At 41.5% G+C, this 27,905-nt stretch overlaps 1 protein-coding gene across 3 annotated transcripts; it reads left to right on the forward strand.

Annotated features, from left to right (window-relative positions):
• Positions 1–1,906: 1,906 nt before the first annotated feature.
• On the forward strand, positions 1,907–27,765 carry ckap5 (cytoskeleton associated protein 5). Of its 3 annotated transcripts, XM_028035906.1 has the most exons (44): positions 1,907–2,000; positions 3,710–3,903; positions 4,052–4,258; positions 4,724–4,895; positions 4,982–5,114; positions 5,197–5,297; positions 6,151–6,264; positions 6,492–6,596; positions 6,744–6,833; positions 7,407–7,571; positions 7,657–7,785; positions 7,863–8,033; positions 8,106–8,207; positions 8,971–9,081; positions 9,179–9,271; positions 10,195–10,380; positions 10,454–10,548; positions 10,893–11,076; positions 11,187–11,329; positions 12,282–12,456; positions 12,528–12,641; positions 12,754–12,882; positions 12,960–13,154; positions 13,230–13,353; positions 13,444–13,514; positions 14,334–14,438; positions 14,781–14,903; positions 15,764–15,913; positions 16,003–16,206; positions 16,507–16,642; positions 16,775–16,968; positions 17,054–17,226; positions 18,645–18,668; positions 21,428–21,592; positions 21,678–21,798; positions 22,980–23,159; positions 23,237–23,424; positions 24,188–24,263; positions 24,333–24,521; positions 24,605–24,742; positions 26,116–26,199; positions 26,286–26,445; positions 26,540–26,661; positions 26,907–27,765. In XM_028035906.1, the coding sequence occupies exons 1-44, from the start codon at positions 1,944–1,946 to the stop codon at positions 27,153–27,155; spliced, it is 6,141 nt and encodes a 2,046-aa protein (XP_027891707.1). In that variant the 5' UTR covers positions 1,907–1,943; the 3' UTR covers positions 27,156–27,765. The 3 variants fall into 3 exon arrangements, with proteins under 3 accessions (XP_027891707.1, XP_027891714.1, XP_027891721.1); XM_028035913.1 differs by lacking the exon at positions 18,645–18,668; XM_028035920.1 differs by lacking the exon at positions 14,334–14,438.
• The last annotated feature ends 140 nt before the right edge of the window (positions 27,766–27,905 follow it).

Here is a 27,905-nt window from a genome sequence, read left to right on the forward strand (position 1 = left end):
TGTTAGCTTTGCTTGGGGATTTGAATAAATTAATTTACAATTCAATGACGCTGAACCAAACAAGGAGAGTAAACCTCAAGTTTATACATTTACATTTATACATACATTTTCCTCCCTAATTTAAATCTGATTAACTTAATTCTTCTCTACCTCGACCATCGTTTAATGTTCTCTAGGTGATGCATTAATATAATATTATCCGTGGTATTACTAATGCTGTTATCTGTCTTGCGTTTATGCGCTTTTACTGTTGTTGTTGTTGGATGTCTGAATTAATAATGAGATGTTGGTGTATGTACTATGATCCCCATGACTACCTGTCCTACAAGTTGTAGGTGTTTCCCTCGATGCCACTCACCTGGCTGAAATGAACAGGCCTCTGCATCACCTGATTGCATGCTGAAGAGATGCACTAAAGTATTTTATTGTTGCGATATCCACCCATAATGTTGCTGTTTTAGTTTTGTCTTTAACATTGTAAATCTAATTTTGTAGTTTGCATTCGTGGATTCTCTCATGAAGCTGGAGTTGACTTATAATTGTAATTTCCGATTCAGGAAATGCCTAAAAGACCATTCCACTTAATTCTTCACTACCTTGACCATTTTTTAGACTTCATTATATTATTTTACACCATGAACAGAATCATTGAAACAAATTTGTGAAACTTATTAAATACAAGCATACCTCATTGCTCCCAAAGGGAAATTAACATTTTATTCACAAAGTTTATATATTTTGCCATTAAAGTAGAATAGTCTAGTCCAGGTTTGAAGAGTCTGAGTGTTGTAGTTTCTGAGCTGGACCAGAATAGTCACTAAGTTGACCTTTTATTAAACTTTTCTAAACCAGATAAAGGCATCACAAACTAGGTTTTATGTATTCTGCTATTAATGTGGAGCAATTTAATGAACATTTAACACTGTAACTGGAAGACATTTTAAATATCCAAATGAAATAAACAAAACAACAAATGATAAAGTTAATTTTGAAGACTTTGTAAACAAAACTGTACTGAAAAAAATGGCTAGTTGAGACCAGAGCACCAAACTGAAGATTTTTATGATCCAGTTTTTGGTAGAAAGAGGACAAAAAAGAGATGTATGATAAAACATGCCAATTGAAATTGAGTTTGTTTTAATTTATTATGCAATTAATAGATTGATTATTGTGACAGGCTTAATTGTGGTTTTTAAGATGGAACATAATAAAAATGTTCAGAATTTGAAAGAATAGGTGAACTTGCTCTTTAGCCATTTCTCAAATCAGAAGCTAACTTAAGCTTTGTGGTTCTCTGGGTACTCTGGTTGGAGAAAAGTAGCAGGAACCCCCTACACAAGGTTCCTAGTTTTGTCAATTTAACACATTTCTGTTTGTGTGTTTTCTTTACGATGGACTCTGAGCTGAAGGTATCTTCATCCGTTTGCCCAACTGGTTTGGATCAATGTGAAACATGAGCCTCCAGCTATTCCTTTAACGTGCTTTGAACCACTGAGTGGCTGAGAGCACACTGCACTTTATGGACTCTCTTATTGAACGAAAGTGGAACTATCTTTCAGCATTTTTTCCCTGGGTCTTCACTACTTCGTTTTCCTCTGACTATAACCTTTTTAACTTTAATTTGATCTAACTTCCAGTCTCTGACCTGATCAGTTTTTTTAGCCTTCCTCTGTTGTTGTTTGAATTTTCTCAGTTTGTGTTTCATTAAATTTGAAATAAACCATGCTGTTCCTAAACTGGATTTTACATAAATGTTCAACACTTGAGTACATTTGACATGAGGAGTAAGAAATACTTTATTCTAGAAAGAAAACCCAAATTATTCTGCCTCAGCAGAAAGGCTGATAAAATGATTAAAGTTTAAATATATGATGATAATGCTACTATTTTAATGTCTTGTTTTCAGCCAACTCTAGGGGAAGCCCAGCCCCCGACCAGTAGCCATGGGGGACGATAGCGAGTGGATGAAGCTTCCCATTGACCAGAAATGTGAACATAAGGTGAGCAACTGGCCGACTGTCCTCAGATAGAGGTGGTCGGATTTCAATCTGGTTTAATTTTTAATTTCTTAAACGTTGATTACTCTTTTTTCTGTCAGCCTCAGACAAAAGATGCTTTTATTTTGGTATTGTGACACAGATTGTGCCTTTTATGTCTTCACAGCCAAACATGATATTAAAATTTTACCAAATGTTATGTTTATGAACATAGATAGATCCTCCCATGACTGTTGACGTGTTTCATGTCTGTTTTGGACTCTTGGTAGAGTTCTGGTTTATGGGAAGATGGCAGAACAATGCAGTGAGAGTAGATAATTGGGCACATTGCCATATTTCACCATAAACTGCCAGAGTTTCTGAAATAATTTCAGCAATAATCAAGCATCTATTTTTGTAAACAATTTGTGTATTGAAACTCATCTACGTTTCAGTTCACAGTTGTGTAGCTGTATAAAAGATGCAATAGTTTTGGCTCTTGACTGCAGCTGGAGACTCAAGGAAAGCGACTAAATCTGAAAATGAGCTGCAAACAGGTTTCAGGAACAGGTCAAACTATCGGATCAGATCAGACGGGCTTAAAAACCAACCTGAGCCTCATCCTGCAGACATCAGGGACTCAGCTTCAGTCTCTCTGCATGATTAGCTTCCTTTAGATTTGCTTACTCTGTTTGGATCCTGATGAGACTTTGCATTCGGGATTAGACTAATACAGTCTTAGTGCAATCTCTAATTCATGGCTACAGACATGACATCGGTCCTAATATTGTTTGGTAAATCTAAACAAACAAGAACAATCTACTGCTGGTCAGCTATAATGTTTAGCATAGGCATTTAGCTTTTAAAGTTTAAAATATCTAAAGCAGGAGTTTATATTTGGCTTTTTTTAAATCTATTGTCTCCACTACCGTGTAGAAAAGTAAACAAGCTTAAAGTGTTTTTTCTTTTTAGACTTGAGGCTATGATGGAAATAACTTCAACAAACTAATCAGCTGTTTCTGCTCTGAGATCACATGACTGCATAATATCCCAAATATTTCCAAATAGGTTTTTTTCCCCTCTCCCACAGCCTATATGGTCGGGGTTATTTTGTTTTTAATCGGGTAAAGGAAAGTTCTCTGATATGTTTTCTGAGCCATGAAAATAAGCAACCTTGTCATGCCGCTTTTTAACCAGTCACACTTTTCTCTTGACATTTTTGATTCAGTTACTTTTTAATGTTAAATATGAGCGAGAATGCTTTTGCTAAAATCTGCAGACGCCACACATCCTGGTCACAAACTGTTTGGACTTTTACCTTCAGGTCGGCACTATTTGCTAAAACCAGCTGCCACAAGCTCTTAAAATTAAAATATGTCTGTAAATGAGGGTACATGTTGTTCCTTTATCCTGATTGTATTCCTTTTAAAGTTTATTTATTTAGCCTGTATGCTGTGAGAACTTGAAACCAAAATCAAATTTCGTATTTATGCACACAATCTTGGTCAGTAAAGCTGATTTTGATTGGATCAACTGATAAAGTTCACAAATGAGCCTGGAAAAGAAATAGCATCAGTGCACTCAAGTTAATTGATGCTAGTTGGGTTGAAATGAGCCTGTTTGGATGCTAAAGATGCTGTTCTCGGTCATTAAAGAGTCCCAAGAGTGGTGGTAAAACTTTTTTTTTTTCTCTTGTTTGGTTTGAATCATTTTTTACCTCCTGTCTCATTCAGGTGTGGAAAGCCAGACTGAACGGTTATGAAGAAGCTCTGAAGTTGTTCCAGAAAATAGAGGATGAGAAGAGTCCGGAGTGGGGGAAGTACCTGGGACTAATCAAGAAGTTTGTCACAGACTCGAATGCAGTGGCTCAGCTCAAAGGCCTTGAAGCTGCCTTGGCCTTTATTGAGAATGCTCATGTGGCTGGCAAGTAAGTTCTGTTCACAGCTGGAGGTTTAGCCACAAGTTTAACACTTGGTGGTATTTTTATGGCAGGTCTTTAAATAATGGAGGTGGTTCACTGGACATAATCCAGGAATGTTTTGGAGACTCTAATCCGCTTTGTCTCTGTGCTGCAGGACGACGGGCGAGGTGGTGTCGGGCGTCGTCACCAAAGTGTTCAACCAGCCGAAGGCGCGAGCCAAAGAGCTGGGCATGGACATCTGCCTGATGTACATCGAGATAGAGAAGGGCGAGGTGGTTCAGGATGAGCTGCTCAAAGGACTGGACAACAAGAACCCCAAGATAGTGGTAGCGTGCATCGAGACGCTCAGGAAGGCTCTGAGGTCGGTGGCTGCTCGATTATTTTCTGTTATTAAACAGAACAGAATTTTAATTTGCACCAAATCAATAATTTTTTTCACAGCTTCCTGTAAAACAAATTATTCATAATGTTTTGTTATAATCTGAGCTAGAGGGAGCATGTAGATATTAAATCGAAGGGGCCCCAGAATGGAGCTTTGTGGAACCCTGCATGTGAGTTGCTGCTTTTATAAAATGGATTTGCAACTTTGAGGGATTTTCACGACCACAGCAACTTTTTGTGGGCTTCTCACAAAAAGCAACTCCTGAGTTATTGGTGCACTAAACTAAAAGTTGGTTTTGGGGTAAAATGGCAAGTCAGGGGCTTTGCACAGTACCAACATGTCAGGTTCTGCACTGACTTCCATCTGAAAAGCAGCAACAAAGACAAGTTGTTTCACAAAGAAAGACTCTGATTGGTTCTTTGTTCTCTTCATTGCCTCCCCCAGTGAGTTTGGATCAAAAATAGTGACCCTAAAGCCAGTAGTGAAAGTCTTACCCAAACAGTTTGAGTCCAGAGAGAAGGCTGTGAGGGATGAGTCAAAGTTGCTTGCTGTGGAAATCTACAAGTGGATCAGAGACGCTCTGAGGCCGCCGCTGCAGAACATCAACTCTGTACAGGTGGGACCTGATCAGCTTCACACAGAGTACAAACAGAGCACTGCTTAATTCAGCTGGATGAGTGTTTGCTTGTTTTCCCTCTGCAGCTCAAAGAGCTGGAGGAGGAGTGGGTGAAGCTGCCCCCCTCCCCTCCCAAGCAGACCCGGTTCCTGCGCTCTCAGCAGGACCTGAAAGCAAAGTTTGAACAGCAACAAGCTCAAGGAGGAGAGCAGTCTGACGGTAAGCATGGCTCATCTGTGACCCATTTTATTGTTTTCTCTTTGTTACTGGGCAGTCACAGACTCCTCTGCTTGTCTCCCAGGAGATGAAGAAGAAGAAACTGCAGTAGCTGTGGATCCGTACGATCTGCTGGAACCTGTGGAGATTCTGTCAAAGATGCCCAAAGATTTCTATGAGAAAATTGTGAGTTTTTCAAAACACTTTTAAACCTCTGTGTAGTTTTCTTCCAGGTATATATATATATATATATATATTTTACCTTTGCAAGAGTTTCAGTCAGGATTGTCAAATTTGATCGGGTCTTTTCTGATCTAAACATGACATAAATCTAAAGAAACCCAGCAGAATAGTCCAAATCTCAGTCTCTGCTGAAATTCATGACTATTTCATAATGGCACTTAACTAATCAATGATTATCAAGTTTATTTATGCTTTATAGTGAGGTGCAAAGTAAAGACGGCAGAATAATTGACATAGTGAACAGTGTTACCACCAGCTTACAGCCAAACATGGGCCAGACATGCCCAACTGCAAAGACAAATGCAAGACAAAGTGACCAAAATGTTTTAATGGACAGATTTTTACCAATGACTACTAATTATTGTTGATGTCCCATTTGATGGATTCTAAACACTTCAAATTAAATTGACATTAAATTGGTATTTTTATTAAAATGCTCAAATTTTTTTTTTGTTTTTAAAAGTTTTCTGCCACCCAGAACAACGGTTTTGGTAGAATTTTCTATAAGTACTTTCTAAAAACCTGCTAAATGCTGTGAAAAGCGGTCCAAATTTCAACATCCAGTCCAACATGTTCAAAAGAATCCCAGTTGGGGTGAAACCTACCCAATCTGGCAACATGGTTTTCAGTAGAAATGACAAGTAGCAGCTGCTAGAATAACCAAGCTTCACATATGACGGCATTAAAATCACAGAAAGCAGCCTGGTTCCACTCATAAACATCTCTAACGATGCAGTTTGTATTAATAATCTGTGAACGCTGTGAGAATAATAATCCTGGGCTTTTATTCCTGCAGGAAGCTAAAAAGTGGCAGGAGAGGAAAGAAGCTCTTGAAGCTGTCGAAGCTCTGACCAAGAACCCCAAACTGGAAAACGGCGACTATGGAGACCTGGTCCGCGCGCTGAAGAAGGTGCAAATATTAAATTAATAAAATATTTCTCGAGTCATATAAAAACAGATCTGCAGATGCTGTTCAGAGTTACTGTTTTAAAGCATTTAGTTGGCTGACCCTGATATTTGAACTGAACTGTAAAGACTTGCCAGCTGTCTGAGAGGAGGGAAGGCTGTTCAGTCTTACTGATTGACGTTTTGACCAATAGGAGTCGAGTTGGAGCTGATGTGGTTTCTCTGCTTCAGGTTGTGGGAAAAGACGCCAACGTGATGCTGGTTTCCATGGCAGCCAAATGTCTGGCTGAACTGGCCTCTGGTCTCAGGAAGAAGTTTGGGACGTATGCAGGACAAGTAAGGGAATCTTATCTTATGGTTTATTAGACGTTCTTCCCTCAAATTCTCCAGATTCTTTTACTTTAAATGAAGGAAGTATGTAAGAAGACGGAGACCCATGAATCAAACGGCTTCCCTCACAGATTTATTTTATTTTTTTTACAGGTTGTTCCAACTATCCTGGAGAAGTTTAAGGAGAAGAAGCTGCAGGTTGTCCAGTCCCTGCAGGAGGCTATTGATGCCATCTTCCTCACTGTGAGTACAATAGGCATGTTTTTATTTTTGTTTTAGTATTTAGTCTACAATCTACGATATGTAAGGAAAAACTGCTAAATTTATTTTATTTGTAATTATTCATTTTTGTAATATTGATTGCAGAACCATTTAGGTTCTGTGGCAGCAGCATAAATAGTTTTTTTTTCTACTGAAAACATTTAATGTGTGAGCAGTTACCATGGTAACCATACTTATGACTTTAAACACAGCATAGATGTTGATATGTTTAGTGCTGTAAAATGTAATTGCATATTTTCTAAAGTACAAAATGGTGAATCAGGAGGTTTTTTTTATTCTGCATTATGATTTTCTTTAGCTTTGCCATCACTGAGCTTCTTCTTGTCTAGATGAACGGCTCACTTCCTGTCTGGAAGACATGATGAAGCGTTTTCTCTCTGGATTGATTTAATTTTAATCATTGTTTACTAACTTACTTTGAATCCACTTCCTGTTTAAAGACTGTTATCTACCAAGCACCCAGCTGATGCTGCAGCTCCTAATGTGTTTCAGTAGTGCTGAGACGATTGATATATATATTTTTTTCTTCCCCAGACGACTCTGCAGAACCTTTCGGAGGACATCCTGGGTGTGATGGACAATAAGAACCCGTCCATTAAGCAGCAGGCGTCTCTGTTTCTGGCCCGATCTTTCCGACACTGCACGCAGGCCACGCTGCCGAAAAGCGTTCTCAAGCCGTTCTGCGCCGCCCTCGTCAAGGTTTGTCCTCCAATACATCAACAAACTGTAGACATTACTGTTGGTCATCATAAAAACTGATCATGTCCTGCTTTATCATCCACAGCAAGTGAATGACTCGGCACTTGAGGTTCGTGACGCGGCCTTCGAAGCTCTGGGAACGGCCATGAAGGTGGTGGGGGAAAAGGCTGTGAACCCTTTCCTTGCCGACTTGGACAAACTCAAACTTGATAAGGTGAAGATTAGAACCAGAGAATCCTCCCCAGGCCCTCATGCCATCAATCTCTTACTTTTTCTGTGTTTCTCCAACAGATCAAGGAGTGTGCTGACAAAGTGGAGCTTCCTGGAGGTAAAAAAGGAGCAGCTGGAGGAGGATTATCAGCGGGTGACAAGAAACCTGCAGCTAAAGCTCCTCCTGCAGCCGAAGCCCCTCCCAAATCCTCGGCGCCGCCAAAGAAGAGCCAGACCGCATCAGTCAGCAAGGTACGCACAGAACGAAACCCAAATGGCTCCCGTTAATGATCCAGAGTAGCTAAACGTTTTGTTTTTTTGCAGCCGTCAGCTGGTCCAGCTAAAAAAGGGAAACCAGCATCAGCAGCTGGAGGGAAAACCAAGAAGACCTCAGACAGCAAAGAAATCACAGAAGCTGAAATATCTGTAAGTTCACAAGCAGAATGATTTAAATCAGAACGAGTTTTTACAGACTGGGTCTGGAGGCACAGAAACATAAATCTGGAGGGGAGGAAGAGCTAAAAACTGAGACGTTTATTTGTAGAGCACAATTCAGCAACAAGGAATTATCACTAAACAGCAAACAGTAACCGATTATGAAACAAGCAATAAACATTACATTTTGTCTAATGCTACCATCAGTCATCAAATGTATTGATCAATTCACATATTATTAGTCAAATGTAACTAACCAGAAGGGTTTTCAGCCTTGATTTAAAGGAACTCAGTGTTTCGGCAGTTTTTCAGTTTTCTGGAAGCTTGCTCCAGATTGGAGGAGCATAAAAACTGAATGGTGCTTTTTTATGTTTGGTTCTGGTTCTGAGAATGCAAACCAGAACCAAAACATCAGAGTCGCCTGGAAGGTTGATACAAAAACAGCAGATTTTTAATGTCTTCATTTACTTTAACAACAAAACATTACAGCTTTAAATTCATTTAATTGATGTTTTTTTTAAGTAAATAATAGAGGGAATCTGAAGTTGAGTTTCTATTTAATATAAAGTTTAATCCTTTTAACTTTGTTGCAATAAATTCACCTTTTTCAATATTGTTGGATTAATGGCAGTTTTAGCTTTCAGTCTGAGAATATTATAGAATCCTTAAATCTTCGTTAAGCTCTTTCTTAATGGAGATCAGATTAGATGGCATTGTTAAGTTTTAGTTTCTGACTGTTTGCTGTTGTCTTCAGCCTGAAGCATGCGAGGAGCTGGCAGCAGCAGTACTTCCTGCTTCCTGTTTGCAGCAGCTGGACTCGGGCAACTGGAAGGAGAGGCTGGCCAGTATGGAAGAGTTCCAGAGGGTAAAGTCTCCCAGTTTACTCTGAAACCTTTAACTTCCAGCAGCCACCAGTCTCTGCACGGCTGAGCAGAAGATTTATCTTGGATTCCTGTCTGCAGGCTGTGGAGACCATGGACAAGGCGGCGATGCCGTGCCAGGCGTTGGTTCGAATGCTGGCCAAGAAACCGGGTTGGAAGGAGACGAACTTTCAGGTACGCTGCTGGAATCCAACAGGCTAAAGCTCAGTGGCATTCTGGTCCCTGAACGCAGAGTTTCTGGGAGACGGCACGCCCAGATCTTTTTCTGTGCTGTTGACGACGGCTAAAGGGAACGGCAAGATTTATCACGGCTGACTAAGAAACACAGAGAAGGGCGTTGCGCTTGTAAACTCATCTGTCTGAACAATTAGTATGTTTTTGAAAGTAACTGGAATCTAGTTTAATGTTTCAGTAAATTATATAAGGAATATTAACGAATACAGTGTGTAGTTTGATGCGATTACATATTTTTACTTTTTTTTTTATCCTTCTTGGCTCTTAAGCACCCCTTACTAAAACAAACATTTACTTTTTTTTTTTTTTTTTTAAGTCATGAATGCTGTATTTAGATATTTTAGAAATGTCCCACTTCACATTGGGAAATTTTAACTGATGCCTAAATGCCAGCGATGCATTCAGCGGTAGACTAACCTAAAGAAATAACATTTAAATAAAGTTTTGATCCTCTTCAGACTGAGTCAGCTTGGTTCAGCTGCAGAACAAAAAAATGAGACGTTAGACCCTCATACGTGTTTGATGGTAAATTAAATCCTTTTCTTCATTGGAGACATGAATCTTCTGTTGATTTCATGAGTATTCTGAGTTTGATGACGGATATTTTGCAGAATAAGCTCAATGGTTTGTTGATGAATAAAAAGGTTGACAATTTTTAACCGATCTGTTCTATGAAGCCACTCTTGACCTTTTTAAATAAACTGTTACTAACTTGTAATATTATTCCTGGGAGCGACGCCATCATGAAACCAAACAAGTTAAACGTTTTAACTTGAGTTTTCTTTAAGGTTCAGACTAAATCCACCCCACGCAGCTGAACCTCGGTGTCTGTTTTCAGTTTCTAACGCTGTGACCTCCTGCAGGTGATGCAGATGAAGCTGCACATCGTGGGTCTCGTGGCTCAGAGAGGACAGTTCTCAAAGACGTCGGCCTCCGTGGTTTTAGACGGTCTGGTGGATAAAATCGGAGACGTGAAGTGCGGCGGGAACGCCAAGTCGGCTCTGACGGCGATCGGAGAGACGTGCTCATTGCCGTGGACAGCAGAGCAGGTGAACCCGGTAAACGTCAGCGAAGCCAACAGGACTGACTGTGCGGTTTTAACACGGTTTGTTCGCACGTCAGGTCGTCTCCTTGGTGTTTGCACAGAAGAACCCCAAAAACCAGGCGGAGACGCTCAACTGGCTGGCGAACGCCATGAAGGAGTTTGGATTTGCTGGGTAGGTTTTCCTCAGACGCAACAACGATCCTAGTTAAATCTTTCCAGATGAAGTAAATGCATTTTTTTCTTGTATTTTTAATGTACATAAAAGGCTTAAATTAAAAATCTGCAGAATGTGCCCTTTTTTTTATCCAATTAATCACCAGAATAATCAATTAGTCAGTAACTAATCGTTTAATTGCAGCTCTTATGAAATGCTGTGAAATTAATATTAAAACTACACACATGTAAAATGTTAAAGTAACTTAACAAAATTTAATCCCTGTAATGAAAGAAAGTGATTTAAAAGCTGAGATGTTATTATGATGGTGTAATATTAACCCTTTCCTCCCTGCTCTGCAGCATCAATGTGAAAGGCTTCATCAACAACGTGAAGACGGCTCTGGGCGCGACGAACCCCGCCGTGCGGACGGCAGCCATCACCCTACTGGGAGTCATGTACCTGTACATGGGCCAGCCGCTGCGCATGTTCTTCGAAGACGAGAAGCCGGCTCTCCTCGCACAGATAGATGCAGAGTTCGAGAAGGTACCAGACCGTCAGACGTGACCCGAACCCCGATCAGAACCACGCAGGAGACTCGGGTTTTCCACCGCCATCCGAACAGTAATGACAGAAAACGGTTCTCTCCCTCACAGATGCAGGGTCAGTCGCCTCCGGCTCCGATCAGAGCCACGAAGAAGGCGACGGCGGAGGAAGATGGAGACGAGGGGGCGGAGCAGGATGAAGATGGAGGAGCGGGGCAGGACATCATGGACCTGCTGCCCCGAACTGATATCGGGTAAGTTCTGCAACTCCATAATGAAATGGGTGAAAAACTAACTTCAAACTAAAATAATAAAGTTAGACTAGAAATGTGCATAAAGAGCAGAAACTCGGCAACATGACAAAAAATACCCAGAAATGACCTTTTCTGAGGTTTTGCCACTTGTAATCACAGTGGGAATTATGGTTGGACACATACAGCAGCTAAAAATGTATTTCTGCTCCAGCTCTGACCAGCATTATCACTAAACCAATGTCTCTAGAATAGATGGCAGAACACAAGTTATTGCAACAAACTCGAGGCATCAGATTGGCGCGAATTTGACACAAGAAGAAAAATGCTACAAAAAACAGGAATATTTCCTACCTGAGGAACTTTATGCTCACAAACAACTGCAGTCTCCCTCTTGCTTTACTGTCTTTATTTCCTGATGTGTGTAGCCGCTATGAACTGTGCTGTAGTCCATCAGATTTTTCTTTAAATCAGAATTATCAATCAAATCACGTTTGTTTCTGAAAAGTATGCCTTGACATCACTTTGCTGGCTTGAAAAACGATGTGAGGTACGTTTGTAACTTCTTTGTTTTGTTCCTAAATTATTTCAAAATTTTTTACTTTCAATATGAGATTTTATTTCTTGCATTAAAACCAAAAAATTTTCTTTGGATTTTTGCAACTGAAAGTGAAAAATGCTTCCTTTAAAAAAAATGACCAAGGTCAAAATAGTATTTTATTGATGGTAGCAATCTCTAGAAATGGTATTACAAAGTTTGTTGTTTTCTTCTTTTTTCCCGGAAAAGTGTATGAATATTTTTATCAATGTGTGAACAACACTTCAGTCTCTTCAGTCAGGAACCAGTTTTATTGTTTGAGATCTACAGGATTATTTTCAGGAGCAGCTAAGTTCATGAATTTTGCTAAAGGCCTTTTTTTTTTTTTCTTTCCTTTGTTCCAATTCATTTTTAAAGTGACAAGATCACATCCGACCTGGTGTCTAAAATTGAAGACAAGAACTGGAAGATCAGGAAGGAGGGTCTGGATGAGGCTGCGGCCATCATCTCTGAGGCCAAATTCATCACGGCCAACATCGGGGAGCTTCCTCTGGCGCTGAAAGGGCGACTCACCGACTCCAACAAGATCCTGGTAAGCTGGACTGTTCTGAGTTTGGCCTCTGGGTTAAACGTTATGATGACCGTCCTGTTTGTGGTCTGCAGGTCCAACAGACTCTGAGTATTCTGCAGCAGCTGGCTACAGCCATGGGACCCGGACTCAAGCAGCATGTGAAAGTTCTGGGGTTCCCTGTTATCACTGTTCTGGGAGACAGCAAGGTATTCCACCTCCAACCTCAACTCCAATAGTTTAAACAGAATCTCCATGACGGAATGCCTCATGTCCTGTCAGCAGTTATAATTTGTCTGAGTTATATCTGTCTATCTGCAGGTGAACCTGAGGACGGCTGCCATGGCAACCCTGCAGGCCTGGGTGGAGCAGACTGGGATGAAGGACTGGCTGGAGGGAGAGGATCTGTCCGAGGAGCTGAAGAGGGAAAATCCCTTCCTGCGTCAGGAGGTGCTCCGACTCCTCCACTGCTCCTCCTCACGGTGGGGATGATGAAGATCAGACTCTAACCCACTCTTCATCCTCAGGTTCTTGGCTGGCTGGCAGAGAAGCTGCCGACTCTCAGGTCGGTCCCCGGGGACCTGATGCTGTGCGTCCCGCAGCTGTTCACCTGCCTGGAGGACCGGAACGCCGACGTGAGGAAGAAAGCTCAGGACGCCCTGCCCGCCTTCATGATGCACCTGGGCTACGACAAGATGAACAAAGCCACAGGAAAACTCAAAGTACAGAGCCGTCAGCGAGGTGGTCCCAGTGTTTGAGACTGTTGGTTCCAACTTGGTTTGTTTATCTCTCCTCAGCCTGCCTCTAAGGATCAGGTGGTAGCCATGTTGGAAAAGGCCAGAGCAGTGATGCCGGCTAAAACTGCGGCGCCGACCAAAACGGGAGGAAAAGGTTCTGCAGAGCAGAGCAGAGCTCCTTCAGGTGAGCTCACAGACATTCAAGGATAATTTGGGACAAACCAAACTTAAACAAGATTTAGATAATTCAGATGTTTGCTTGTTGTATGTGCAGCTTCCAGGGCCAGCGAGGATTTCACTGATAAACCTGAAGCCAAGAAAGTCAGAGGAGGAGCTGCCAAGAAGGTACATCTGTTTGGATCAGGGCTGCAGCTAATTATTATTTTAGTAATTGATTTAATGAGATTTTTAAAAAATTGCCACATTCTGCAAATTTTTCAATTAACCACATAAACAAATCTATTCCTTTTTTGGATAGGAAAATGTATATTTTGTTGCCTAAAATACAATAACAGCAAATTTTTTTAGTGGATGTTTGATCATTTGTAACAAAGGATGCAGCTGAAAATACTTCAAATATCAACATGTGAAAAGTTTGGCTCCTTCTGCTTAACATCAGTATAATGGAGGGTTTGTTTTTCTCCCCATTAACTTATAATTAGAAAAAGGCGCTTAATTGAAAGTGTTTTTTTTGTGTACAAAATATGAACCGAGTGAAGCTTTAATCTGTTTATATTCTCTACCCTTAACTCAAGATTTTCTATTCTTGAGTCTTCTATTCCAAATGTATATATTTTTGTAAAGTATTAGCTTAATTACAGCTGAATATTTCAAGAAACTGGCCGTTTTTGAGTCCGTATACGCCAATTAATGATTAATCGATTACTAAATTAGTTGACGATTATTTCAGTAATGGATTAATTAATTCCAGATAAGATGAATTACTTTTTAAAGTAATCATCCAATTAATAAAAAATGTTTTTCTCATTTATTTATTTGATGAAAGAACACAGTCTCTTCAGTCCTTTTCATTAGTCTTTAAGTTTTGAATATTTAGTCACTTTGTTGTTTTTTTTGCCCTTCTCCCCTCATGTTGTTTGTTTTGGTCGTGTTCCCTCCATGAAGTTCGTTTTGTGATGTTTTTATTTATTTTCACTCACCCAGCCTCCCTCTCCCACGGAGGAAGCTCCTCCTCCCTCCAAGGAGAAGGAGTGTAATGGTAGCAAAAAGCCGCCCGTCAAAGGGAAGGCTGCTGCTGGCGGCCAACAGGTAGTTGAATGCGGGCGTCTGGATCATCCCACTCTTTCCTGAATGCTGTCGGCTTGGCAGATAGTTAACCTCCGCCTGGCTTCTCTCAGTCTAACTCTGCGTCTTCAGTCACTAATGCAGCCTCAGAGCATTCACTCAGCTGTGGAAACGACAAACCTCGTGTGACGGCTTTCTAGTATTAATGTCTCTGTTAACCTGCACAGAAATCTTTCCGCCATAACTCTCCTGGTAGCTCTGGTTTCTTCTTTCCCTCACTTTTCTGTCCAGTTCTCATTAAAACTTTGTTTTAGAAAACTTCTCGCTTCTGTTCGCTCACTGCTTCTGTCCGTTTGCGTCAATCAGGGTGCAGCTGGTAAGAAACCCGCCACTAAAGGCCTGAAGGATGATGAGGATAAGTCTGGGCCGATCTTTGTCTTGGTCCCCAACGCCAAGGAGCAGAGGATGAAAGAGGAGAAGCAGCTGAAGGTATCTCCAGCTGCTGACTTTTTGTAATTTATCAATGTTTTTAGGAAGCAAACCTTCTTTTTATATAAATTCAAATTACAAAACAGGAGCAGCTGAGTGTTTGTAAACAAAATGTTTAAATCCAACCAGTCGAGTGTTTGCATAACTAAAATCAGCTAACCTTAGTGAAAATATTAATTTACATTTAGTAGGATTAACACAATATGCATATCTCAGACGTAGCTAATGCTGCCATCAGGCTTTCTATTCCTGGAATGACAGATGTTAAAAGTAATTAAGAAAACCTTGTTGGAAATTTATCTTTTTAAATATATTTTTTTCCAGTTGATGGGTAAATTACTCATTATCCGGTGACCGTTTATCCTATCATTATTGCAATATTTACCATAAATGTCAAATATTACGTCTTTACTTAAATCTCTGCTTTGGCAACTGAGAGAAAATCATTTAAAATTCTTTTTCTGTGGTTTTTGACTCGTTCTGATTAAATTTTAGTTTTCCTTTTGAGTTGGTACTTAAAACGTTTTGCTTAAAACACGTTTGTTCGTCATCCGGTGGGTAGAGAATCCAGAAATTTTACTCAAGTAGTAATGGTGATACTTTATAATAAAATTACTAAAAAGTTATAAGTACAGTTTAGTAAAAGTACTCACCCTGAACCTCAAGAGGGATTCAAGTAAAATTAAGTAGTTGCCACCAAAATCTGTAAACTTTCTGAACCAGAAAGTTTAGGGTAGCACATTTAGCTCAAGTCTTTAGTCAAGAGTTGGGAATTCTGGGTAACTTGAGTCTCAGGTTAGCCCCGCCAGGTGGTCTGACTGAAATCAGTGACGATCTAACGCTGAACCTCTGGGCTCCAGATTCTGAAGTGGAACTTCATCACCCCTCGGGACGAATACGTGGAGCAGCTGAAAACTCAGATGGCCGCCTGTTTCGCCAAGTGGCTGCTGGATGAGATGTTTCACTTCGACTTTCAGCGACAAGTGAAGGCCATCGGGGTCATGATCGAGGTAGGAGGCTGCCGGAGCCGCGGCTGCTGTGAACCGGGTTCTGACCACCAGGTTCTGTTTCTAACTGATGGTCTGTCTCTGGCTGACAGAGGCTGAACACCGAGAGCGAAGCGACCATCAGCTGCCTGGACCTGATCCTCAAGTGGATCACGCTCCGCTTCTTTGAAACCAACACCACCATCCTGATGAAAGTGCTGGAGTATCTGAAGCTGCTGTTCACTATGCTGAACAGGGAGAACTACCACCTGACGGAGTATGAAGCCAACTCCTTCGTCCCCTACCTCATACTGAAGGTACACACACACACACACCATCAGTCAGGGGTTTAATAAACAGGGTAAATATTGGCATGAAAATTCATATCACCTGGAATATATTAGCAGACAATTGTTGCGCTCCACAGTCCTTTGTGATATGAGTTGCCCATCTCCAGCGAGACATTTCTCGCTGGAGAGGCGGGGTCACCCTGGACGGGTCACTAGTCCATCGCATATTCTGATTATATTCTCGCTTGTTTGTAGTTTTTGTGCTCATGGTTGCCGTTAACGGCTCAGCTTGCCATTTAGAGTGAGATGATCATTGCTTTCCTTCAGGTCGGAGAGTCGAAGGATGTGGTTCGTAAAGATGTCCGGGTCATCCTCAGCATGCTGTGCAAAGTTTATCCTGCTTCCAAGCTCTTCCCTTTCCTCATGGACGGAACCAAGTCCAAGAACTCCAAGCAGAGAGCTGGTAGGGTAGTCCAAGTAGAGATTTTCCAAAAATTAAATCTGTACAGATCGCCTTGACATAAACATGAAGCACAGGTCAGCCTTCCTTTAGTTATGTTTGCTCCTTCATGCTGAATGTTTTTGGTTTCCTCAGAGTGTTTGGAGGAGTTGGGCTGTCTGATTGAGGGCTACGGGATGAACGTGTGCCAGCCGACTCCGGCCAAATCCCTGAAGGAAATCGCCGTCCACATCGGAGACAGAGACACGTCCGTCCGAAACGCTGCCCTGAACACGGTGGTGGCCGTCTACAACGTCTGCGGGGAACAGGTCTACAAACTCATCGGAAATGTAAGAAAAAGAAAAACAACCAAAGTTTGGAGCTGGACATTCCCTCCGCAAAATCAGAGACTCATTTTATTTGGATTTTTTCCAGCTGTCAGAGAAAGACATGAGCATGCTGGAGGAGCGGATCAAGCGATCGGCGAAGAAGACGCCTGCGGCTCCGGTGAAGCAGAGCACCGCCGAGAAGACGCAGCGGGAACAGCCGACGAACCCCAACGCTACCTTCCTCCGCAAGCCAGCACAGGAAGACCCCGGAAAGCTCAAGTAGGTCCCCGCTTTTTACTGGAAACCAGTAAAACAAGCTCCAGTTATGAATGAAAATATAAAGTTTAAGATGCTTTACAAACTGTCGCACACTGACATGAATCAGCTCAAAATAACAGACCACAAAATTATCAATATCTTATCAAATTTCTTCCTTTAACTAGTAGAAACTGAGTAAATATATGGACCACAGCAGTTTTATTCATATTTATCATACATTCATATCACAATAGTGTTTAAATTATTATTGAAGGTACTCAATATGGACTCCGTCTGGGGGAAAACAGGCAAAGTATAAGTTTCCTTAAATAGATCAATCTGTCCACTGTCGCCCCCTGCAGGTTTGTTTTTGCAGCGCAGTTAGCATCAACGAATTAAGTTTCTCATAATTCACTCTACTGGTAATTTATAAACTTATTGACAGCGACATGGTAAAGGGTTGCCAAGTGTCGGGGGAAACTAAAACATTATATTGACATTTAATAAAGGAACAAACCCTTTATTAAACAAATAAATTATTATTATTAAACAAAGTGTCGTAACTTCTCTGCTTTTATCATTTAAATCTGGATTCAGTGTTTTAAGGCCTTAAAGTTTGCATATTTTATGTTGGAGGTGAATTATTGACATTATACAGCTCTGGAAAAAATTAAGAGAAATTAAAATGATCAGTTTCTGGTTTTACTTTTCACAGGTATGTTTGAATAAAATGAACATTGTTTTTTTATTCTATGAACTACTGACAACATGGGTCTGAAACTCCAAACAAAACTTTAATATTTATTTGCAGAAAATGAGAAATGGCCAAAATAATGAAAAAGATGCAGAGCTTTCAGACCTCGAATAATGCAAAGAAAACGAGTTCATGTTAATTTAGAAACAACAACACTAATGTTTTAACTCAGGAAAAGTTCAGAAATCAATATTTGGTGGAATAACCAGGAGGTTTTCAGTGGTCTCATTCATTCATTTTTCTAGAGCTGTATATTTTTTTCTATTTTGCGATCTCTAGTCTTTGCAACCTAAAACTAGAAATTAAAGTATTTCAGAGATGATGGTTAGAACTAAGTGATAAAGAGCCCGACTTTCTTGTTGCGTCCTTCATAAATATATCCATGTGTTTCTCTCTGATGTCTGTTGAAATGTTTGTGTGTGAGACTTTCTGACCTTTCCGGCCGTTTTCTCACCAGCATGCTGACCGTTCCTCTTTTACCCGTCTGTGTTTAAATATTTGCCAACATCTGATCTGTCCTCGTCCTCATCCTGGTTTCTGAGCCGCTGCATGCTGGGTTGCTCTCGCAGTCACACATCAGTTCAGTGAGTCTGTGAAACCAGCCTGCTTCTGGTCGTTTCTGTCTCCTAACCCTTCATCTTTCTTCCTGTGTGATCTGCTCCGCCTGCCTTCCTTTCCGGAGCAGAATAATGTATCGCACGTATAGGATGTGAGTACAACTCCTCCTCCTGTTTTCTGTGACGTCACTGTAAATTCACCCTAATGCTCGTCATAAACCAGCCCAACAACCAAAACCCTGCTGTGGCTTTGAGTCCTGGTGAAGCACCGCACTAACTCAGCTCTCACTTTCACTCATTCCTCCTCTTCCTCACTTGCCTGTTTGTGTTTGAGAGAACCTGAGATCAGACCGGCTGCTTGGCGTCCAGGAGATTATTCCCAGTGGGTTTGTTGTGATTCTGGTTTCTCTGAGTGTTTATAAAGCAGCAAAAGTGGAAAACAATGTTAATTCTTACTAATGGATAATTTGATCCAGATTCTGCAGGCTGTTTGCAAACATTTATTTCAGCATTTTTCATCAAATTAGATGAAGATGTGAAGGAAATATTGATTCAGGAGGATTAATTTTGCTCCTTTGCAGCCATAATGTTTACTATTAGTGACTGTCAAACAAAGCCGCTGAGCACCTGAATAGGTGAATCACTGTTGACGCGCCAGCTGATCAAAACTTAAATCCAAGTTAAGATGATTTTATTTTCCTCAATATCATCAAAAAAAATCCAAGGCAGAACATCAGTGGATAACAGACATCCGTGTCCAAAAGCAGCATTAAAAACGGATCCGCATGTTTTAAACAGTGAACAAAGATAACAAGACATTCAAGCTTAAAGCGGTCAGCAAAAAGTAGACCCCCCCATCACCCACTCACTAAAGTCACCAGGTGAGCAACAGGTGGTCTACCATCACTACTAACATCAGGTGATCCAGCGTAGCGCCTACCCACAACACTTAACTCCATCTGCAACGTTGAGCCGGGTTCCTCGGCCGGGATGTTGGGAGGAGTTTATCTTATCGGCTGCCTGATTTTAAAAACGTCAGTAGCAAAATGAAAACCTGAACTTGATGCTTTCATAAGTTTCAGAACCATTTGTGGCATCAATTCAAGAAGCCCAGGCATCTCAATCAGACGGACGCCGTTTCGAATTTTGAACGTTGAATTTTTAAACGTTTTTGTCTTGCATTAGTAATATTTGTTCTTTTCTGTTGCTTTTTGCTTTTTCAGGGGTTTTTTTCTTTTAGTTTCTTTTCTTTTTTTTATAAATATGTGGCTCTTATTTTTGCTGTGAGACAAACATCCTGCAACATCTACTAAAATACCAGATATGGGTGGATTTATTCATTACAGTTGGGAAAACACAACTTCTTTGTTTTCCCAAAATGAAAACAAAATGTTTTCATTTTGTCTTAAATGTCTTAATTTAAACTTTTAGATTTAAAACATTTTTCATAAAAAAAAAAAGATTTTTAAATGTAATTTTAAAAAAATTAATTGGAGAAATAATTAGAAAACTGCATTTTTTTGTTTTTAAGCTATGAAAAAATCTATGGGAATCTGATTCCATTGTTTCATTGAAATATTGCTTGTTTAAATTTATTGCTGAAGAGAAAAAAGTATAAAGCACAATAATATTTTTTGATCTTAAATCATAAATACCCTCCAGTCTCTGAGCTGCGCCTGAACAGACTCAGATGTCAAAGACCACATGTAACAACTGCTGACTTGGCAGATCAATTACTCTACTTGTTTTCTGAAAGTTGAGATAAAAACTGGAAACTCCTGAAGTCATTTAATTTCATCTAATGCCCTAAGCTTGTTTGGGTTTTTGCCCTTTAACTTTGTGCAAAACGGCGTCATTAATGTCCCGTTTCACCTCCTTCACCCTCTGGTTCTGTTCATCACTGTTATCCTTCACTTCCTGTGTTAAGATGAGCTAAAAGGGTTAAATGGTTCGTCTCAAGCAAACGATGCTCATGATGGTCTGTTGTGCTGCAGATCGTCACTTTGTCAAAAAAAAAAAAAGACAAGACAGAATCATTTTGAATAGATTTGAGTTTAGATTTTTATGACGGATTGTCCTTAATCTAGAAAACGCTTCACAGCTGCTTGTATCCATGTTCCCTCTGTGGTCTCTGTAGCTCATGAACTCCTGTGATTGGTTCGGCCATGTTGTTTTGTGAGGTCAGTGCTGCGAAGCTCCAGTTCAGACGGACCGACCCAACCTCAACCTCGGCATCAACAACGACCTTTCCAACTAAATTCACCATGAAATGTGACTTTTAAAATGTGTAAAATTTATGGTTTCCACTCAGACTTGAAGTGGGTAAAATTTCCAGAAAAGGAAATTTAAAGGTTTAGAAAGAGAGACATGCTTTGATGCTCTTACAGCTTTGCTGTCGTCGTGGCTGTCATTACAAATGCACCGATATCCCGCTAAAAAAACACTTTAGCAATCGCAGTGTTTCTACTGAATAAGAATCACAATTAAAATCACACGAATAAGTTTGTTTACCCTCCAAGTCATTAACAAAACATGGTTCCATAATCCTCCTGCCACTTCCTGTCTTCGTTGCCTTTTCTGCAAGCTGCTGGAGCCCATCATGATCACTTTCACTCGTGTGAAGTGAAAAGTGTTTTTTATTGGGGGGTTTTTATGCGGCAGACAAAAACGCTTCATTCTAGCTCAACAAATCTGTTTTTATAAATTGGCCCGTTTGCATTAAACTAATTTGTTTTAGGAATTTCAATTTGCACGGTTTGGGATCATTTATGTCAAATATCGCCCAACTCTGTTCATCTTGGATGCCAGAACTGTAAATATCTGAGGTAACTCAGTATGGAAGTCCAGACTGGAGCTAGAAGCACTGATCTCTACCCAGTAGAACTGACTGGTTTCTCTGCTGTCCGTCCAGTCAGTCCCGGCAGAACGCGCACAGCGACCATCCCTCCATCCCCAAAGAGTTCCAGCTGGACCTAGACATGATAGAGCAGGACCAGCGGAGCGTGTGTGAGCTGCCGGACCTGGTCCAGCACCAGCTGGATGAGCTGCTGGAGCCTGTCATGATCCCGGAACCGAAGTAAACGCACCGCTGTCCCCAAACGGAACCGGTCTGACTCCGGTCAACCAGAAACGGCCTTAACGTTCCTGTGTTTCCCTCCAAGGATCCGCTCCATCTCTCCACACTTTGACGACCTTCACAGCAGCACCGCCTCCACCATCAACTTCGTCATCTCTCAGGTGGCGAGCGGCGACATCGGCACCAGCATCCAGGCGCTGGCTCAGGTCCGGCCCACTTCCACAAACCGCTCTACATCACTTCTTTCTTCCACGTCTCTTTGAAAACTTCATGGTGAAATTCAGGCTTTTATTCTGAAAAATAAACACAAACCACTAGCACTGAGATGATAAAGTGACTATTGAAATAAACCAATATAGTAATCGATTAATTAACTAAAGGAACACAGAGCAGTAATTAAGCCAAGATGGTAGAAAATTGGTATAGTTTGCAGATGAGTTGGAAAATAAAAATAACTTTTTATCTGTTAATATTTTCTACCCAGAACTCAACTGGCTTCTCCTGGTTCAAATTCTGTACAAAACAATTTCCCATTTAGCACATTCTGCTGTCTAATTGTTAACTAATCAAAAAATAATCAGCTGATCAGCCCTACACTGTATTGATAAGTTAACCAAAAATAGTTGATTGATGAAAGTATTTTAAATTTTTATTTTTGCTGCAAATGATTCATTGAAGGAATCTTGTTTCATTTAGGAAATAAAATGTTTATTTCCTATTTAAAAAGGAATTAGATTATTTGTTGATTTGCATCTTCCAATGCATTTCTAATATTGTATATAGATCTAAGTGGTTACATTTAAAATCTGAGAATCTGCCTATTTATTTTTTCACCTGATTTAGTCATCAGAATAATCAAAAGAATAATCACTAAAATAATCAGTTGCAGCCTATATAAACAATTTATTCTTCTGGAAGAATTGGTGTGAAAAAGTCCTTTTTATAAATAAAATTCTGGAAAAGTGTTGGTAGTAAATGTTTCAGTCTTACTCTAAACATTCAACATTTAGAGCAACACTCTTCCAACTCCAAGATGTACTGTCGAATAATTGTGAATCTATTTGCAGCCATTTTTATTTACCTGAGTAAAGGTTGAGTTGGGGGCGTGGCCAGCAGCAGCTTATCGGGATTTAAAGTGACAGAACCCTAAAACGACTCATTCTGAAAGGAGCTGAAAATGGTCAGAACAGATCAGACTAAAAATTAAAAGATGTTGAATATTATTAGAAAATTATTTAGTCCTGAGTAGTATTCACTGAATGCAGAGACAGCTATTTATTCATATCTTCACTTTATTCATGAGTTTTTAAAATGCATTCTTCTGCCTTTGAGGACATTTATAATCTCGAAAATGAGTTTGACCTTTCTCGTGACCTTCTCCTCTCAGATTGACGAGGTTCTGCGTCAGGAGGACAAGGCCGATGTCATGTCGGGTCACATCGACCAGCTACTCATCGCCACCATCATGCAGCTGCGCCTCATCAACAGCACGCACCTCGCAGACGACCGCGTGGACAAGAAGGACCTCATCAAACTGTACAGCTGCATCATGGGAAACATGATGTCTGTGAGTGAGCGCACGGAGCGACGCCCTGCGGCTCAACGACCCGCAGGTGGCCTCTGACCCCTTTCTCCTCCCCTCAGCTGTTCTCCATGGAGACGCTGGCCCGCGAGGCGTCGATTGGCGTGCTGAAGGACCTGATGCACAGCCTGATCACGCTGATGCTAGACAGCCGAGTGGAGGACGTGGAGGACGGGACGCAGGTCATCCGCTCAGTCAACCTGCTGGTGATCCGAGTTCTGGAGCACTCGGACCAGACCAACATATTCAGGTCGGTAGAAACGGATCTGTCTCTCTGACTAGGTCAGAACTCTGCAGCCTTTACATTTTATATCTCTGTGTGTGTGCGCGTGCTGCTTCTAAGAACCACCCAGCTCTTTTTGGCAATAAGTTCATGTTTTTTGGTGTCTGGAAAATGAACCATTTCAAAAACCTCCTAAATGTGACAGTCAACTGGCGCTCCAACGTTACCTGGCAACCAAGCTGAGCTCCAGCACGTTTGGTCAGCTGGTTTTACTGCTGTGTGCACTGTACAATGACTGCTGGAAAAGACAAGTGCTTTATTGTTGACTTACCGTCCAGAAACCAGTTTCTTGTTTGTTGTTCAGGAGGCTCCACTTCTGCTTTTCAAAGATGTATGGTTGTATAATTGTGCATCTGTTTGTTCATGTGCGAGTGTAAACATTGAGTTGAGGGCGTGATTTCAAAGAGACAGAACCATAAAATAGCTTAACTCTCGTTAGCTAAGTGATTTTGTGCAAAAATGTAATGAAATGTTTTGTATAGACCTTTCCTAAACTGGTCAGGGCGGCATGATGGATCACCTTTAAGGTATAGTTTGTGTTTGGACTATTAATGGGGAGTTATAAACGTTTTTAGTGGAGTTTGAGGAGTATGCATATTTTAGCTCTTTGTGATACCGGGACTCGACTGCACTTGGGTTTAGCCGAAGTTATTAAGAGCCACTAAAGGTCCAAACCCATTACAGCGAGTTGCAAACCTCCAGTTTGACCCGTTTCTTCCTGTTTCCACAGCGCTCTACTGGTTCTGCTTCAGGACACGCTGGTCTCCAACGCCGGGTCTCTTAAAGTCTCTGAACTGGTGATGAAGGTGAGCGCCGGTACCACTGCAGACCCGGCTCAGTCAGTCCGGTCCGCTCTAACCGTTTATCCTCTTCAGTGTCTGTGGAGGATGATCCGCTTCCTGCCAGAGAATATCAACAGCCTGAACCTGGACCGGATCCTGCTGGACGTCCACAACTTCATGAAGGTTTTCCCGAAAGAGAAGCTGAAGCAGCTGAAGACGGACGTTCCTCACCGGACCCTGAAGACCCTCTGCCACACGCTCTGCAAGCTCACCGGGGTCAAGGTAACCAGAGGTCACAGACCCGGGGGGAGACGTGTTATTCCTGCAGGTGTCGTTTTGGTCATTCTTGGCGTGTTTCTGGACAGATTCTGGACCACCTGTCCATGATAGAAAATCGGAACGAGTCGGAGTTGGAGGCCTACCTGAGGCGAGTTGTCAAGCACTCGGGGAACCTGTCGGGAACGAAGAGCGACCGCGGCAACGAGAAGAGCGCCCTCGGGACGGTGAGCGACAAACTTCAGAGGCAGTCAGAGCTGAAGGCCTGATGCGTCCCTCTGGTCCTCAGATTCTACTTCCTGTTTTCCTCCATTTCTGAAAGTTCTTCCCACAGATTTAGAAAAGATTCACTAAAGTTGTGAAGTATGAAGAATTTAGCATGAAATGTAAAATAAATACCTAGTGACAGAGCTGGCCGATAAATCGATTTTTGAAGATTTAATTTTTGGATTTTATTTAATGCATTCCTTGGGTTTCCATAGTTCAGTGATGTCGGTGCGCCCAGAGCCGCCATTCTGTTTTACAGCTTTTATTTATTTGGACTTTAAGTCAACTACAATGAAACATCAGGGCCATGCTATGATTTATTACATTTTTTATTGCGAGAAAGTCAGTTGTACTACAATAATAATAAAAGAAATTATACTAAGAGACTAAAGTAGCATTTTTATAAGAAATCCTACATGAAAAATAACTTTAAATGAGGAACATTGAACATTTTGTGAAGTCATGCTCTGGTATAGGGTTTAAAGATAAAATGTCAATACTTGAGACATGGGAGTTCATTTTAACTAATTTCTGAATATTGATTTTAAAAGTCCTTAACACATTTCTCCAATTTTATAGGTGAAAAAAGTCTGTACTTTTTATTATCAACTTAAAACAATCTATTTCTTGCTGAAAAGTTCCTTGGAAGTTAGTTTTGTTATTTCAAGTGTAATGAGATATTTACACTAGAAACTAGACTAAAGTACTTGGTAAGATTTAGTGTTTTAGCAGTGAGACGATATTTGCTGATATTAAAAAACTGGAAGGAACCAGATGTGAGACGTGGATCCAAACTGAAACCAGCATCAAAGTTTCTTCAATTCAAAAACATTTGATTTGTCCCAAAGGGAAGCAAAATGAGGTCGTTACTCGGGTCTTCAGACCCGTCGGTGATGCAGAAAGTATCTCCTGTAACAGTCAGAGTTGCTGCGTATCGGAATAGGCCTCTGACTGAAGACTGTTTCTGTATGACTGTCTCAGTTTCCAGGCAGCAGAGACGATATTCGATTCAGAAATTCTTTATTGATTCCAAAGGGGAATTTAAATATTCCTCACTAGCATTTCCTGGCATTTCCTGGATGACATCATCAGTTCAGACATGCTACTTTCTTTAGCATGTCTGATTAAAGATAATTATTCACACTTAATCTTTATTTAATTGAGAAAACAGTTAAAATGTGGGGTTTTAGATCCATCAGACCCAGGATCGACTAGTCCATAACTCAGGTTCTGGAGATAATTAGGCTTTTAGATTCTGTCCGATTCTGTCTGGACGTTTTACCCTGCAGAGGTTAAAATCTGCTGAATAACTGTGATGTCTGCCGTGCTGCAGGACGATCGCATGTCCAAGGCGAAGGTCAGCGACATCCTGTCCGAGATCTTCAAGAAGATCGGCTCCAAGGAGAACACTAAAGAGGTCCGGTCCTGCTCTGGCTCCGCCTCGTTGACCTTTGACTCCAGAGTTGATTGGTTGTTAATCTGAGGAAACCGTTTCCCTCCCAGGGCCTGACCGAGCTCTACGAGTACAAGCAGAAGTACTCTGACGCCGACCTGGAGCCGTTCCTCAGAAACACGTCACAGTTCTTCCAGAGCTACGTGGAGCGAGGCCTGCGGGTCATCGAGTCGGAGCGGGAGGGAAAACCTCGGATCCAGAGCTCCTCAGGTTTTTCTTGGTTTTGTACATCTGCCAGCCTGGTGTGTGTGTGTGTGTGTGTGTGTGTGTGTGTGTGTGTTAACGTCGCTGTGTGTGTTTGCAGTGATTCCTCAGCACAACGTGGAGTCCAGCCTCAGCAGCAGCAACGAAGAGCTGAAACCCGCTGTTTACTACGAAAGGCTGAAGATCCTCCGGCAGAGACAAGGCCTGGAAAACACGACCAGGGTGAGTCCAAACATCCGCCGCCTGGTTCTGGTTCCATGATGCTGCTGGAAAAATTACCCATTTATTAAAAATTTTATAGCATTTTCTCTCAGTTTGGAAAAAGTGGAAATTTAATAGGAAAAAAAACATGGAAATGACCATTTAAAAATAAATAAATGTATAAGTTTTTTTTGTTTTGTTTTTTGTTTTTTTTAACTGTGAAATTGCTCGGTCGCCATGGTAACCGCTCCCCTCTGACGGCGCAGGCTCTCAGCAGCGAGGACGAGCCTCCGCAGCGGCCGGCCATCTCCTCCCTGCTGTCCTCCAAGCCGTCCGTGGCCTCGTCCACCGACATGCTCCACAGCAAGCTGTCGCAGCTGAAGGAGTCCCGGGAGCTGTACCAGCAGGAGCACAACACGCGCTCCGGATCGCCGGCCCGCGCCGCCTCGCCCGCCACCGCCAACCTGGACGACCTGAAGAAGCGTCTGGAGCGGATCAAGAGCAAACGGCAGTGAGGCGGTTCGTCCGCTACTCATACCCCTTCTCCCCGCTCCCAATGCACGGACAGGAGGAAGGCCGCGGCCTCCTCATCCTCACACGCAGCCTGACTCCGCCCACTGTGCCTGTGTGATGAAAACATTAAAGCAACACATCCAGAAACCCTGCAGCTGCTTCCGGCTGTCTGTGTTATGACGCTGACCTTTCTCTAAAACATCATCCGGCTGTAAATATCTAATCTACTCCTCACAGCGCCCTCTGCAGGTGGGTTTAGGTCGCATCAGGCTGTAGATAATTCTAGTTCTCATAAGCTCATCTGTTCAGCAGCTGGAGCTGGTTCTGGTTCTGATTCCGGTTCCGACCTGCTCGGTTCTCCTCCGTCGTTGTGGCTTGAAGAGCATGGCATGTCTGTGGCTGTTTTTATGTTGGTGTAAATAGTTTGTTTTAATAAAACTGCAGTTTTCCCTGCATCACCTGTCAGGTGAGCCTGTCTCTCACCTGTTCAGCGACGGGATCAGTAACCCGGTTTTTGTATTTAACTCAAACGTCCAAACTGCAGTCATCTTTGTTGCCGTCATTGTATAATCCATTGTTGAAAACATCAATAAAAATCTTTTTTTAACAACATTTTATGGCATTTTTATTCTTCTGTTGAAAAGCTTAATTAAAAGCTCAGACTGTAAAACATTTAAAATCCAGTTAGTTTCCGTTTGCAGCTCTAGAAAATGCTGCAAAATATAAACCAAAGTAAATTTTTTTTAATCAGG

This window comes from Xiphophorus couchianus, chromosome 2 (genome assembly GCF_001444195.1).
Source record: "Xiphophorus couchianus chromosome 2, X_couchianus-1.0, whole genome shotgun sequence".
NCBI lineage: Eukaryota > Metazoa > Chordata > Actinopteri > Cyprinodontiformes > Poeciliidae > Xiphophorus > Xiphophorus couchianus.

Excerpts from the sequence above, each read along its gene's own strand:
- ckap5 (XM_028035906.1), top strand. The coding sequence starts at position 1,944 with ATGGGGGACGATAGCGAGTGGATGAAGCTTCCCATTGACCAGAAATGT. Across the intron at positions 2,001-3,709 it reads ACCAGAAATGTGAACATAAG|GTGTGGAAAGCCAGACTGAA; the intron begins GTGAGCAACTGG and ends TGTCTCATTCAG. Across the intron at positions 5,115-5,196 it reads AGGAGGAGAGCAGTCTGACG|GAGATGAAGAAGAAGAAACT; the intron begins GTAAGCATGGCT and ends CTTGTCTCCCAG.